We start from the raw sequence: 16863 nt of genomic DNA, 5'->3' as shown, positions 1-16863 counted from the left end.
TATTCACAATCACAAAAGTACATTATTTGCATGTGCTTTGAAGCCTTGCCGGTTAAAGAACGCACGCTGTTCTGGCCTGTCAAACAGCGCCTGATTACTAGACTGAGCTATCTTTTGCGTCTGATTCGCTAATACTGTCAAACACACAAGGATTACTTATAAACACAGTTGGTTATATCTAAAGTGAAACAAAAAAGTTGAGAGAAAAACAGATGTGCGTCTGTATATTAGATGCGTGCAGCTCTTAAAGCGACAGAATTAAACTAGGGCTGGGACACGATTAATCGCGATTAATCGCATCCAAAATAAAAGTTTATGTTAACATACTAAATGTGTGTTTACTGTGTGTATATATAATGTATGTATAAATACACACACAAACATGTATATTAAAGAAAACTGAAAATAAAAATTTAATTAAAATAAATAAAATATTTATAATTCTATATATAATCTAAATTAAATACAAATATAACTATCCACACATATAAGTATTTTTTAAAGGCTTTACATGTATGTGTGTGTATTTATATATACATAATAAATATACACAGTAAACACACATTTAGTATGTTAACATAAACTTTTATTTTGGATGCGATTAATCGCGATTAATCGTGTCCCAGCCCTAAATTAAACATGATGCCGATTGTCATTAAAGGGACAGTTCACCCAAAAATGTATTCAGTTACATGTTGTCCCAAATCTTTTTTTTTTCTTATGCTGAACACAAAAGAAGGTATTTTGAAGAATGTGGATAACAGTAGCTGATGAAAAATAAATAAAATGCAATGGAAGTAACTAGGGACCAGCCAATGTTTGGTTAACCACATTCTTCAAAATACATTTTATGTTCAACATGTTTTACGTTCAAAAAAAACTTGAGAGTGAGTAAATGATGACAGAATTGTCATTTTGGGTGATAGCAGGCAAACAAAACACTTTGTAAACACTGGGTCGGTACTTATGCACCGATGTAGGATGATTTTAAAATGAGATGGGAGTTTTTCGACATACTCTAACTGTCTTGTACCAGAATGCACAGAGTTGACGCAGAGCTAGACAAGACGAGCATTTGAGGTTAAAAAAAGTACATAAATTGTACATTTTTTTTGAAAATAACTGATTGTTTGGCTAGATAACATCCTTCTTCCTTGACTGGGAAGCCTTTTGAAACCCCATTTTGGAAGTTCAAACTCGCGGGCACCATAGAAGTCCACTGTATGGAGAGAAATCCTGAAATGTTTTCCACAAAAAACATAATTTCTTTACATCTGAAGAAAGAAAGTAATTTTTTGTCCTGGAAGTGAACTTCTCCTTTAAGATTCTTTGTGAATTTTGGACATGTAATGTATAATGGGCACATATTTTTTAACTTCAGACTTTCAGTCCATTTAGTAAGAGGCTATCAAACATGTTTAATATTTTGAGCTGATTTTAGAAGACATATTGTTTTCATTTGTCATTGTATTCTAGTGTTTCTGAGTGAGTTTGTTGTATTTGGAACAACTTGAATGTCTGGCAGTGCGTGATCCTCAGTCGTTCAATTGTATGATGTCCAGTTTTTCTCTCTGACCATTTCAAAAGTCAGCAAGTGTATGATTCAGTAAAAGTTGCGTAGTGTATCCCAGCCTTTACTTTATATAGCGAGTGTCCATGAACCTACACGTTTTTTTTCTGTTTTCTGTTTAGAATCAGAATAAGTGATGCCTAATCAAATCAGTCACTTATTTGGGGTGGTTCTTTTCCATGAATTGGCTGAACGGCTTAGTAAAAATCGTTTCGTGTTTCAGTGTGAATCATTTGGATGGATCTCTCATGCAATGGATTATTTGAAGGGATTTCTCACGCAGTAAAAATGCCAACTTCAGAATACAGAGAAGAAAAGGACTTGTGGATGAAGTGGAGTATTTATCTATAATCATTTAAAACAAACATGCAAAAGCTCCCTATCATTTACAAGAGACAACTGTGTTAAGTTCAACACGCGCATGTGCAATTGTTTATGACTGCTGTAGGTAAAAGCATTTTCTGACTGAAGTATCAAAAAATACTGAAGACTGGCGTAATGATGCTAAAAATCTAGCTTTGGCATTGCAGGAATAAATTATATTAAAATAGTATATAATGTTTATTTACTATAATATTTAAATAGAAACCAGCTATTTTTAAATTGTAATAATATTTCAAAATATTACTGTTTTTACTGTATTTTAATCAAATAAATGCAGCCTTGAAAGCATAAGAGCAGTGTTGCCACGTCTGTGATTTTCCCATGGAGATGGGAAAACCCTTTGTTGCACGGGTTGTTTTGATGTCTGTGGGTTTAAGCAACCCAAATAATGTGATATTTATCCTCTGAAATGTGAATTTTACCAGGGAAAACCCTGCCAAAAATGCATATTTTACCCCCCGGAATGCGATTTTTACCAGGAACCCCCTTGAAACGCAATTGGTCTAGTTTTGAGCTAGTTTTGAGTAGCAATTGTGCAGGTTTTGTTGTGAAAACCTGGCAACCCTGCATAAGAGACATTTGGTAAAATCTTAGTAGCATAGTATATCTAAGTGGTATTGCCTATTTCCATTTAATAGCCATATTACATTATTTTTAAGGGCAGACAGTACAGGCAAAAACTTTTTCATGCACATATCAAGTTTAAGTTTTTGGACTTGGTTTTTCATAAAGTGTTTATTCGACTAGTGGAAAGAAAACATCTAAAAAATACTGTTAAGTGTTTCTTTTATAGCACTTTATCTATTTGTGTCAATAGATATTGACATATTTTTTAAGGCCGTTTTCTCAAAATGAGTTTTTTCTCCTCCACTGAGCCATAAATCTCCACTTCAGTAGCACTTACACACACCAAACTTTACATTTTTATTCCTGTCTATATCCTGAAGGTTTTTACAGAGGGATTTGTTCATATATAATTGCTTGAAAAAAAATATATATATATAGTGTTTCCTGTCTGTTCTACGTTTTTTGTGATGAAATGAGATACCCAAAATTCCCTCTGTAAAAACTTTTACCTCTAAGATGTCAAAAAAAATTAAACAAGAATTTTGAAACTGACTTCATCCAGTGTTTAGATTTTTGTACTAGAAATGTATGCAATTTACGCATATTTCATTAAATAATGTCTCATTTGCATATTTAAACCTAACATAAGAAAACTTGTAATACAAAAAATGTTTGCAATTATCAAAGTAATCAATCGACTGGGTAAGTAAACTGATAACTATTAGTTCTTAGCTTTTTTACCTATTCACCTGCAGTGTCTCACCTTAAAGGGATGGTTCAAAAATTTAAGTTCTGTCAAACCCGTAAGACCTTTGTTCATCTTCAGAACACAAATGAAGATATTTTTGATGAAATCCGAGTAAGGACAAAACGAAAAAATAGTCCATGTGACAACAGTGGTTTAACTGCAATGTTATGAAGCTACGAAAACTACGAAATACAAACTATTTTAACGATGTCCTTACTACCTTTCTGGGTCTTGAACGTGTCAGTTGCATTGCTGTCTATGCAGGGTCAGAAAGCTCTCGGATTTCATCAAAAATGAATTTGTGCTCCGAAGATGAACACTTATGAGTTTGGATTTGGGCTGTGCAATTAATCGAAATTCAGTTTAGATTTCCATTTCGGCTTTGAACGATCATGAAAATACAGTAATCGAGATGAAACGATGAAACGATTCCACCAATTTCCAGTGGTGCGCTTTCGCTCCTCCATAAAAGCCTAATTTCACATGCAAATCAGCAAAATCATGACTTTCAAAAAACATGACGTGCTTGTTTTATTAATGTTTCTTTGATGTTGTGTTTTTAAAAGCGAGAAAGACAACTTATGCTGTCCTGTGTATGCGCTCAGAAACGGAGCAGAACACGGACATGTAAAGTTATCTTTTAGCTCAAGGTGCGCTTAAACGGTCAAATACACGCAAAAGTATTTCAAAATGAGGCGCTTGGTGATTATTCATGTAAACCCTTGTCATACGTGTGTAACAGTATATTGGATCCGTGTGGCTCTTAAAGCGGCAACAAATATTCCTTCTTCCGTCTCTGTGCTTAATATTAATAAAACGTAAAAATACAAAGAAAAATCACTCACTGCTCTTGAATGAAGGACTTTTGTAGTTTTAATAAGAAACAAATCATGTTTAATTCTTACAGTGAAGATGCAGTTTTATTTTACATTCAAATAATTACATTTAATTTCTGTAGTAGGCTGTTAGACTACTTTAGACTTGCATAAAAGTATTCAGTATTTTTTTTTTTTTCTTTTTTTTTTTCTGTTGTATCTTTAAATTAATCACTAATATAAAGTTTTGGACCCAGTCATAATCGTGTTAAATAATTGTGATTACAATATTGGATTGGTTTGACATAAAGGTTAGTAAATAATGACAGAATTTTCATTTTTGAGTGAACTATCCCTTTAAGTATGTTAGATGTATAAACGTAAAGAGAAATATTTTAACCTCATGATGTTAGTACATGTTTGTACTTTTTAAATGTTTATTTCTGTTATGCATGTTTACGCCTATCTTCCTAGCTTTGGCTAATGGTACCAGATGAATCAGAACTGGCACTGCTCATGCTGTACAGTATGTGCTCCTGCTGGAACGGCAGTGCTTTCCTATAGGTTTCTATACGTGTTTGTAAACCTTCTGTGCCCGAATTGCCTGTTGATGCCTGTATATGAAACAGTATCATCTTGTACACAGAACCCTGCGCTGTCTGTAGGCTGTTTCGGTTTCCTCATGCATTAGTGTAGAGTGTGTGTTTGTCCATTTAGATGTGTATCACAGTGGGCTCATAACGGCTCTGGGAACGATCCCTCCTGTATCTCGCGTTGAGTGGGACGTAATGAACGGTGAGATATTATAGAGCGCAACGGAGTGGAATGTGTGGTGTTTAAAAAAACCGAATGCATCAGTAGTGTGTTGGCTGTAATGTGTTTGTGTTTGGCGAGAGGTCGGGGCAGGTGTGTAGGGGGAGAAATCGGGGTCAAAGGGGCGAGTTGCTCCTCTTCTTCATTGTGGGCGGCGGGTCTTGGGGCATTTGGGAGCAGCGGATCCATTTTATTGATTGACTCCTGTGGCCCCGGCCCACAGATGAAGGGTGAACTTATCTAATGAATTCCCGCTTCCCGTCTCCCCACTCCCCCAACTTAATTAACTCTGCCTGTGTGTGTTTGTGCACATCATTGTGTGTGTGTGTGTGTGCGTGTGTGTGTGACCTGTCCACTCCTCTCATTTCTTTCCCCTGCTTGTCCTTTTTTTCACTTGCTTACTTGTCAACAGTATTTCTTTCCCATCTACAACTAGACTATTATTGCAATTTAAACCATGCATATCTTGCAGTTACTAATAAAGTTACCAGCCAAACTCCATTTTATTACTCGCTAAAACAAATTTTCATGTGTATACCACTCAGTAACTGCAAGTTAAAGGGATAGTTAACCCAAAAATGAAAACTCTGTTATTAAATTATCACCCTCATGTCGTTCCAAACCTCTAAGACCTTTGTTTATCTTCAGAAGAAATTGTTGAATAAAGTTGTCACCTTTGTTTTCTTTGCGCACAAAAAGATTTCTCATAGCTTCATAAAATTGATGTCACATGGACTATTTTAACTATGTCCTTACTACCTTTCTGGGCCTTGAACATTGTTGCGTTTCTGTCTATGCAAGCTCTCGGATTTCATCAAAAATAACTTAATTTGTGTTCTGAAGACGAACGAAGGTCGAGTTTGGAACGACTTGAGGGTGAGTAATTAATTTTCAGAATCTTCTTTTTTGGGTGAACTGTCTCTTTAAGATTGGCATTGTTTAATAAAACAGTTTGGAAACTAGCAGTGGTTCTGCAGTTTCATTTGAGTATTCAAACCCACATTTCCCACCTGAGCACCAAGGCCCAACCGCTAAGCCACAGTTCCAACAATATGCATCTGATTTATTTTGTGTCTGTTTTTTAAACATAGTCACATTTACACTGCCACTCAAAAATTTGTAAGAATCAGTAAGACTTGTAATGTTTTTTAAAGAAGTCTCTTCAAGGCTCATTTATTTGATCAAAAATACAGAAAATATAAACAGTAATTTTGCAAAATGTGTCACATGATAGAAATCATTCTAATATGCTGATTTATTATTATTATTATCAGTGTTGGATACAGTTGTGCTGGCAAATATTTTATTGGAACCTGTGATATTTTTTGTCAGGATTCTTTGATAAATAACAAGTTAAAAAGAACAATATTTATTTATTTAAAATCTTTAATAAATCAATAAATAAAAGTATTAGTAATAAAAGTGTTAATTTCTTTCAAAAAAAGAAAGAATACAAATTTACTGACCCCGAACATTTGAACAGTAGTGTATGTTGTTAAAAAAAAAACTTTTTAAATAAATGCTGTTCTTTTTAACCTTTTATTGATCAAAGAATCCTGAAATAAGTATCACAGCTTTCAAAAAATATTAAGCAGCACTGTTTTCAACATTGATAATAAATCAGCATATTAGAATCATTTCTGAAGGATCACTTTAGACTGGAGTAACACCTAATGAAAATTCAGCTTTGCATCACAGGAATAAATTATATTTGAAAGTATATTAAAATAAAAACCATTATTTTATATTGTAATAACATTTTACAATATTACATTTTTTTCTGTATTTTTGATCAAATAAATGCAGCCTTGATGAGCATAAGAAACGTCTTTAAAATCATTAAAAATCTTACAGATCACAAACTTTTGAGCGGCAGTGTACATACTCAAACTCTTGAACACACACACACACACACACACACACACACACACACACACACACACACACACTATCTTTGGCTGATCTTATGATTGTTTCTAAAGCTCTGGGTCAGTTGTATGATGCTGCAGCCATAATACACTTCTCCTCTCACAGATTTACACACACCTCTCTGAATTGTGTTTAATCCATTGGTTTTAGTGGAATGTTCCCCTGTGGCAATTGAGCTACACACATGCAGCCAGACATTCATGAACACACATTCATCATTTTTTAAAGAAAGAGTTACCGCTACGCAGAATCCATGAATGAAAAACATTTACATAAATTAGAAATGATGAATTTATATTGAAATGATCTTGTTTTTAGTGGCGGACATCTCCCTCTCTCTGTTTTTTCTCGCTCTCTGTTTCTCTCACCTCCACATTTCTACTTCCTCTCTCATTTCTACATCTTCCACATCCTCCCTCTTATTCTGTTTCACAATTACTTCTTTCGGCACCCCGGACTGTGAGAATAAGACATGCTCTCTCTCTTTCTCTCGCTCTCTCTCTCTCTCTCTATGGACTTTCAGCATAGTGGTATTCTGAAATGACTGCAACAATGTCAGGTCCAGTCTGATTGGCTGGTCTGATGTAACTTCTGTGAGTCAAAGTGCACTGGTCCACCATAAGACACAGTCAAGTTTGTGAGTTTCAGAGTTTGCCAGGTTAGTGAGATAGATATTCAGTTTTTTTGCATAGGGGTAAATTAAATAGATATTGCATAAAGTTTACTTTTCTGTAGACTTTCTAATTTTAATCTGCTTTTTTGACTATGAACTTGGGATGGTAACGATTATTAGAAAATAGCCCCTAAATAGCATTTGAAAAAAACAAACAAATTGTGGTTGGTTGCCTTACATGTTGGTCAGACCAGAGCAGTTCCTGTCTAAATGGGCGGTTCTTGGCCTGAATAAACTTTAAAGTGGATCAGGGCGTATGAATTTATGGGTCAAAGACATGACGCTCATTTAAAAAATGTCCTTTACACATAAACTAATTTTGAAATTCAAAAATAATTTAGAATTGAAAAAGTCAGGGTGATTTAACTGTGACATCATAATGGGAAAATAACTCATTAAAGGAATCAAATTCTCAAAAAGAAAAGTCATTTCCCATTTATTTTTATTTCCTTAGAAATTGCTTCACTGCACAGTTGAAGTCAAAAGTTTACATACACCTTGCAGAACAAAATGCATGTTTTTTTTTTAGTACTGACCTGAATAAGATATTTCACATTAAAGATGTTTACATATTGTACACAAGAGAAATTAATAGTTGAATTTATAAAAATGACCCCGTTCAAAAGTTTACATACACTTGATTCTTAATACCTGTTGTTACCTGAATGATCCACAGCTGTGTTTTTTTAGTGATAGTTGTTCATGACTCCCTTGTTTGTCCTGAACAGTTAAACTGCCTGCTGTTCTTCATGTACCTCAAATTCTTTGGGTTTTCAGCATTTTTGTGTATTAGAACCCTTTCCAACAATAACTGTATGATTTTGAGATCCATCTTTTCACACTGAGGACAACTGAGGGACTCATATGCAACTATTACAGAAGGTTCAAACGCTCACTGATGCTCCAGAATGCACACGGTGCATTAAGAGCCAGGGGAGTGAAAACTTTTGGAATTTGAAGATCAGGGTAAATTTAACTTATTTTGTCTTCTGGGAAACATGCAACTATCTTCTGTAGCTTCTAAAGGGCAGTACTAAATTGAAACATCTTTATTCTGTTCAAAAGTTTTCACCCCTGGCTCTCAATGCATGGTGTTCCTTTCTGGAGCATCAGAGTGTGTTTGAACCTTGTGTAATAGTTGCATATGAGTCCCTTAGTTGTCCTCTGCTGAAAAACCAAAGAATTTGTGGGACCTGAAGGACTTTTCTGAAGAACAGCGGGCAGTTTGACTGTTCAGGACAAATAAGGGACTCATGAACAACTATCACTAAACAAACAAAAAAAAAAAAACGCAGCTGTGGATCATTCAAGTAACAACACATTATTAAAAATCAAGTGTATGTAAACTTTTGAACAGGGTCATTTGTATAAATTCAACTATTATTTTCTTTTCTGGACTATATGTAAACATGTGAAATGTCTTATTCAGGTCAGTACTAAGTAAAAAATATCATGCATTTTGTATGCATTTTAATAAGCAACATTTTGCAGATTCTGCAAGGTGTATGTAAACTTTTGACTTCAACTGTGCCTACTCACATATATTCAAGATGTGAGAAAAATGTTATTTCTGTTTCCTTGATGGTTACACAGAATTGAATCAAAATCATTGTTGAAAATGGTATAACAACACATACAATCAGTACATTTCAAAGAACTCTAGATTTTTTCATTTTTTTCCCCTTTTATTCTTTCTTTTATTTACCTTGAAAACTCTTTTGAGTTCACTCCATTGAACACGTTTTATTTATCATTGACCTTCATGCTAACAAAAGTCCAGCTTGGCACAACCACTAAGGTAAATATTGGAAACTACAGTATCTGCTTAAACAGCACTTATTTTCCAACAATAAAATATTAAAACCAGCTTTGCTTGTTAACTCAAATGTTACAGTAACCACAGTAGGTTTAAAGATTGAGACTCTGTTATTCACGAGTGACCTTCTTGTGAACTCCAGGCTGTGGACACCAGAAGTGAAGATAAGATCTTTATGGGGTCAGTGCTTCATGAGCATCTCTCTCTCACACACAGTCTCACATCTCTCCCTCTCTGGAAATGAGCCGAATCCTCCTCTAAAACTCAAAGTTGATGAAGTTGCTGTGCTTGTCATTGGGAGGCCCTCAGATACAGCGTGTGTGTTGAGGGAGGGGGTTTATAACACTCATTATGTTTCATCCCCTCACACTGTCTCCATTTCTCTGTCTGTTCATCCAGACCCTAGAGAATACTGTGTAAACACAATACACGCTTCAGAGCCTTAGTTGTGAGTGTGTATGTGTGTGTGCGCGAGAGAGAGCGTAAATGTGTATTTTCTGCAAGCATGCTGTCCTAATGTAAGGTGTAATTAAGTGGTGTGAAGTATGGCAGGTTGTGGGCGGGTCTTGCGGTGCCATGACTGAAGCGGTTTGCCGGCTGCGCTGTCGTTCATGCCGCTTTGAGGCTTCCAGTGATCTGAGCTTCACTGACAGCTGTTTTGAAAAGCTCTACTCCTTTAGGCTGTCAGTTTAGTCTAAACAAGCCTCTCTGGCTCTCTTCTGGTAAATCATTTTTTGTTGTTGTTTTTGTTTTGTGTCTTGCCACTTTTTTACTGCTGTTCTTACAGTTTGGACTTCTTACATCCAAGCAGTTGTCCTTGTCTTTGACAGGAGACGTGTGTATGCGTGTGAGTTTTGGCAGCCTCCTCTATGTTGCCTGATTTGACAGTAGTAATGAATAGGAAGGTAAAGATGCGCTTTGCTTTTTTCCTGATGTTTAAAAAGTTTAAACAGCAAGGATCAAATAGTTTTCTCTGTTTGATGGTTTATTTATCAGTTGTGTTTTTTTATCGAGGCTGGAATTCAATTTAATTCTGTTTTGCAAACTCATATGCGATTTGATTCCCATTTTGATTCAATTTGATAATGTACTCACCCCCATGTCATCTAAGATGTTCTTGTCTTTCTTTCGTCAGTCGAAAAGAAATTAAGGTTTTTGAGTTTTTTTCTCCATGTAGTGGACTTCAATGGGGATCAATGGGTCCTAATTGCTGTTTCAATGCAGCTTTAAAGGGCTATTTTCTAGCCAAACAATCGGCCATTTTGTAAAAAAAAAAATTTTTTTTAAATGTATATACTTTGTAATCACATCGTCTTGCACTAGCTCGACTTTGCATTACGTAATCACATTGGAAAGGTCACGCACGACATAGGCTGAAGTACAAACCCAGTGTTTACAAAGCGAACACACAAAGAAAGTCAAACGGACTTCACAAAAATAAGTTAAAACAACGATGTTGGACAATTTTGAAAACTAGATTTTTTCAACCTACCCTACCTTTTTGAACTGAAGAACCAACCATGTGTGCCCTTTCCAACTTGATTATATAATGTGTGAAGTTGTGGATGCACATCGGATGCACATCGCACAGCTAGATAAAGACCATCATTCCTCGGCTGGGATCGTGTAGAGTCCTTTGAAGCTGCATTGAAACTGCAATTTGGACCTTCAACCCGCTGATCCCCATTGAAGGCCACTATATGGAGAAAAATCCTGGAATGTTTTCCTCAAAAATCTTAAAGGAGAAGTTCACTTCCATAACAAAAATTTACAGATAATTTACTCACCCCCTTGTCATCCAAGATGTTCATGTCTTTCTTTCTTTAGTCGTAAAGAAATTATGTTTTTTTAGAAAAAGAAATCAGGAATGTTCTCCAAACTGGACTTCTATGGTGGCCGCGAGTTTGAACTTCCAAAATACAGTTCAAATACAGCTTCAAAGGACTCTAACCAATCCCAGACAAGAAAGAAGGGTCTTATCTAGTAAAACGATAAGTTAATTTCTAAAAAAAAATTGACAATTTATATACTTTTTAACCTCAAATGCTCGTCTTGTCTAGCTCTGCATGAAATCTGATTTTCTCCTTTAACTTTTAGTTCATCCTACATCACTGTTTTACCTTTTTTTGTAAAGGGTTTGAATCCTCCTTGCACATTCTGTAAACACTGGGTCTGTACTTCTCCAGCGATGTAAGACGATTTTAAAGTTGGAGGAGTAAATGAGATGGGTGTTTTTTGTATTGACCCAGAGTTCATGCAGAGCTAGACAAGACAAGCATTTGAGGTTAAAAACTATATAAATTCTATTAAAAAAAAAAAAATGGTCGATCGTTTCGCTAGATAAGACCCTTCTTCCTCAGCTGGGATTGATTAGAGCCATTTGAAGCGGCATTTAAACTGCATTTTGGAAGTTCAAACTCGGGGGCACCATTGAAGTCCACTATATGGAGAGAAATCCTGAAACATACTTTCTGTACGACTGAAGAAAGAAAGACATGAACATCTTGTCACAAGATCAATTAATTGAAAAAAAATAATATTTTTAGCCATAAAACAACTGTAAAGGCTCTGAACCTGTTCTCGCGTGTTATCGAACAAATTCCCGTCTTCTAATGTGGCTGTGTATTTGTGTCTTTGAGAATTCATTAACATTCCTCTCTTCGCTCTCAGGTGCAGAAGTGACGGAACCCAACATTTCCGACAGCCGCAGCGAGCGCATGGACCTCCTGGTAAAGCAGGAGGAGGCCGCAGCGGGGGACGGCGGGTTTCTTTCCGGGGAGCGTGATGAGGCCGTGGCCCAGGAGAGAGGGGGCTCGGTGGCCAACCTGCGAGCCGCCCTCATGAGCAAGAACAGCTTGTTGTCTCTGGGGGCAGAGATGCTCGGAGAGGAGAACCAGCTTCTGTTCGACTACCTGCCCAAGGGAGGACACTCGCTTTCCCGTAAGTCACACTGTGGTCCGTTTCCTCTCTCATGGAGTTTCCATAGAGTCCAATAGGGAGTCTTAGGCTCTGATAGAATCCCATTGGGACGTAGATGTGCTCCTGCTTGTCCTGTAGGTTTTGACAGTTCTTTATTAACCATAGGGTTCTGTAGGAACTTCAAGACACTTATACACTGGGCCGTACAGTATGTGTTGTTGAGTTTTTGTAGGTCTCTTCCATAAACGATGTTTAAAGGCTGTGCTGTCATTTAGTTCTTCAGGACTCACTTAATCATGTTATGCGTCCACAAACCTTGGAGTTTCTTATACAGAGACTCATAGGCTTTAGGACTCCTTTGTGATCCAGTGAATGCTTGAAACCTCTCCTGTACGTTTCTGTATGTCTTTGTAAACCTTTGTGCCCTTGTGGATTGCTGATAGACGTCTTTATGAGTAAAGTCCTGCTGACTTATACAAACCCCTATGTCGTCTATAGGCTATGATGGAATCCTGTTAGTTGACTGTGTCTTAGAGACTACATTGGTGTGGATGACAATGTATGAGTAGGTTAAAATGTATATACTTGTATAAGTGAAAAAGGCTGTGCAATTGGTTTCCATTTTCTTTAATCTTTTTCATGACTTTTAATCAAGGTTATGATTTTTTCTAGTTCATTTCAGTGGTTTCAATCAGCTTTAGACAGTTTAAAATGAACAGCCATTTTATAGCTTTAAAGCTTACATGTAGTATTTGACCTTCATGTTCCATTCAGTTAAGTGTGCCCTAAAACTGTATGTCTGAAAATCAGGGTTGCAGACATTTAATGATTTATTAATAATGGAAAGGAAAACTTTGAAACTAAGGAGAAACTTTAGGGGCATCATATTTTATTTATTTTTTAAGACATTACAGTGCCAGATAATTTTATATTCGATATTAACAACCTACTTATTTTGTTTAATGAAGTTATGTGCTATTTGCATGATATGTACAAAATTGCATGATGAAAATTTTATAATGACATACTCAGAACACTCATGTGTTAATATCTTATTTTATGAAGGAACAATGAAAAGATATGAAGTCTGCAGCCGTGTACAGTTAGTTTGTATTACAGTGTGCTCATAATGACTCTAGATAAATGTAAAATAGCGTGTTGAATGGCTGCAGACAGAAGTCAGTGTTGAATTTTACATCTGAATGTACTCGGCTGAGAAAGAACTAGAATCTCCAGACTGTAGTTTGACATATTTAGATGCGTCCATACATATTTATGCCCTCAACAAGTTCTTTTGTTGAAGTGTGTGTGAGTAGTAGCATTTTTGCGGTGCAATACGTCCTCGGTAAACACCAGAGCTTTTATGAATGGCACTGAATTTCATAAAAGCTTTGGGATCGCCAAGCCCAGTTTTTGCCCACACTCAATCACTTTGTCAAAGTATTGAATGCGTGTGGGTCTGTGAGTGTGTTCTGTTATTTTTGGCTTATTCCTTTGTGAGTTTATGTCTCCTTCTCTCCCTTTCTTTGCCTCTCTCTCTCTCTCTCTCTCCCTCTGTCCTGGGTTGGTAATTGTCTCTTTTGTCTGTTTAAGTTCAGTCTTCTGAATAGGAGAGGGAGGACAACTCTGAACCACTCCTGCTCTTAAAACCCTTAGGGCAGGCTCAAGAGTGTGTGTTTGCTGAACTACATTAAGTCTTAATGGCCACTCTTGAGGATGAAACACAGTGGCTGTCACTCACGCCACAGGAGCTTTTGTCTCCCAAACTCCAGCTAAAAGACGACGTAGAGAAGCATTAATCTGATCATCTCGCTAATGTACGAGCCCTGCCTTCCACCAGCACTGCCAGGATGTTCCTGTGATCTTTACTTCCGCCGTAAAGTCAACATGAAACACCTTTCGCAACCCGTTTTACCCATTGTGATATGGCATATTTCAGAGTAGAACAGGATATTCAAGGATTTTATCCTTTGCAAATTGATTGGAGTGTAAAGAGTGGACTCTAAATGACGTAATTTGCTTTTTTGAGTCAGATCTTTTTAGTGAATCAGTTAATCCAGTTAACAAAATTGGTCTGAGTGACTACGTTTACATGGACACCAGTGATCTAATTAATGACCTTATTCTGAATAAGATAATAATATGATTAAGGTGTTTACATGAGTTGCGTTTAGAATATTCCTTTCATGTTCCCATTTTACATGTTATAGTACAGATCGATTAATGACACACATCATTACATTCACACGCAACGCTAACAGTTCATCTTTGTTATAGACTTTTGAATGTTTCGGTTTTAATTTTACAAAAGCTTGAAGTGGCTCTGGACATATGCAACAATTTTTTTAGAATGTGTGAGTTAAAATTTGCCGTGCTCGCATTTGTGCGTTGTGCATGCTGCACTGCTCCAAAGTGTCTGCTCCATACAGCGAGCGTTTCAGAGGCAGTCAGTTTTTAGGAAAAAAAAAACACGCAAGCACAGTCACCGAAAGCCAGTTTAGTTTTACTTTTTTTTGTTTGTTTTCATTTTGAAAACCCTGTTATCTTTGCCGTTTAGCTCACATTACGCTTTAGAGGCTTTCTTTTATTTTCTATTAATTAATTTGATTGATCAGTGTTTGGGTGCCCTGTAATACATTTTTTAGTCTGCATATAACACAGCATGTGATGGAGTCCATGCCTCGTCTTATTAGTTTTTGTTAATAAATGCTATATAAGCTAGTTTTGTTTTATTGTTGTTGTGCTTTTAATTAAAAATAACAAATCCATCTTTTAGGAATTAGTTTTAATCTTAAAATTGATAGGTGTAGCCTATATATGTAAGCAAAACCGAGATCATGAATTCGAAAGTGAAAAGCATCCATTCCAATAGCGGAAATCCCGTTCACAAAATTAAAATCACAAATAATACTAATGAAAAAGAACGGGTTGAATGTTAACTACGTTACCATAAAACTATAAATTATGATAACAGACAAACTATTTATCAGCAATGAGCATTGATTAATCCCATGTTGTAGCAAAAAAAAAAAAAAAAAAAAAAAATGAAACCGAAGCATATGCACGTGCGACCAACTGAGAGCGTTATGCCACATTCCAGGCAACCCGTTACCCGTGTTTTTCCAAACTTCTACCCGTGAAAGTGCACCCGAACAGCAGTCAAACCCGTGAATTCCCACCCGTGAACTCGTACTAGATCGACGTACTCCCTGTTCCGAGTTCTGACGTAACATAGCCCGAGAAATAACAATATCAGCCTCTAGGGGTGCGGTGTTTATGCAAGTGGCACACGGTGGAAAAATAGAGTTTAGGACAATATAACGTTGCAATCAAATTAGTAATAATATAAAAATAATAAATGCGCTTAGGCCGTTTGGCGTGACTTGCCTGGAACGCTACAAAGTCCTGAGTCGTGGTTTGAAGTCGTGATTTACAAGCTCAAAAAACTGCCTGGAACGCAGCATTAGTAAGTATCCTGTCGCAAAATGTGGCGAAATGTCCTACACAAGGGGAATAGTGTGATTAAGGTGTGTACATGTCTTCCATAATGCGACTAAAATAGGAATACACCACCTGTCTTAATTCGATTTGTGTTTACTCCGATTATGACTATAGTCGGATTAAATTAATCAAAAATCTCAGTTTACATGGTTGCTTCTTAATCAGAGTATTGTCTTAATCGCATTAAAATCGGAATATTGTTGTCCATGTAAACGTACTCAGTGATTAATTTGCAAAACCGAATGATGTAGTTCTTGAGTTCAAAACCAAATTTGGTCCCTCATAGCTAACATACAACTTCAGAAGATTTTGAATAAAATGCACACATTTTAAAGTGCTTTACATCCTTTTTTCAGAGCTTTTGAATAAAATTACATTGGTTTGGAACGACATTAAAGAGAGGAAATTTTTCATTTTTTGGGTGTTGTATGCCTGTCCAGCGTAGGCCCTATATTAAAGGAGAAGTTCACTTCCAGAACAAAATTTTCAGATAATTTACTCACTCCCTTGTCATCCAAGATGTTCATGTCTTTCTTTCTTCAGTCGTAAAGCTTTTTTTGAGGAAAAACTATTTTAGGAATGTTCTCCATACAGTGGACTTCAATGGTGCCTGCGAGTTTGAACTTCCAAAATGCAGTTTAAATGAGCTTCAAAGGGCTCTAAACAATCCCAGCCAAGGAAAAAGGTTCTTATCTTGCGAAACGATTGGTTAATTTCTAAAGAAAAAAAAAATTATATACTTTTTAACCTTAAATGCTCATCTTGTCTAGCTCTGTTTCAACTCTGTGCATTCCGGTTTAAGACAGTTAGGGTATTTTTGTAAAGGGCTTTTGACCCTCCTTGTGCGTTTACTTTGTAAACACTGGGTCAGTACTTCTGCAGCGATGTAGGATGATTTTAAAGTTGTAGGAGAAAATGAGATGGGAGTTTTTCGACATACCCTAACTGTCTTGAACTGGAATACACAGAACTGGACAAGACAAGCATTTGAGGTTAAAAAGTATATAAATTGTCAAATATTTTTTAGAAAATAACCAATCTTTTCGGCTAGGATCATTTAGAGCCCTTTGAAGCTGCATTTAAACTGCATTTTGGAAGTTCAAACTCGGGGGCACCATAGAAGTCCAC

General features: G+C 36.3%; 1 protein-coding gene across 1 annotated transcript in view; it reads left to right on the top strand.

The window, feature by feature from the left end:
* The window catches only part of LOC141291128 (zinc finger and BTB domain-containing protein 46-like), a 100184-nt gene that overhangs the window by 73721 nt on the left and 9600 nt on the right, over window positions 1-16863 (top strand). Inside the window, exon 3 of the mRNA XM_073823300.1 lies at window positions 11986-12255. Within this exon, the coding sequence (XP_073679401.1) occupies window positions 11986-12255 (270 nt within the window). The remainder of the gene's footprint in view (window positions 1-11985; window positions 12256-16863) is intronic.

Source organism: Garra rufa, chromosome 18, assembly GCF_049309525.1.
Source record: "Garra rufa chromosome 18, GarRuf1.0, whole genome shotgun sequence".
NCBI lineage: Eukaryota > Metazoa > Chordata > Actinopteri > Cypriniformes > Cyprinidae > Garra > Garra rufa.
Note: the sequence above shows the minus strand (reverse complement) of the source record. Positions and strands in the feature narration are given on the sequence as shown.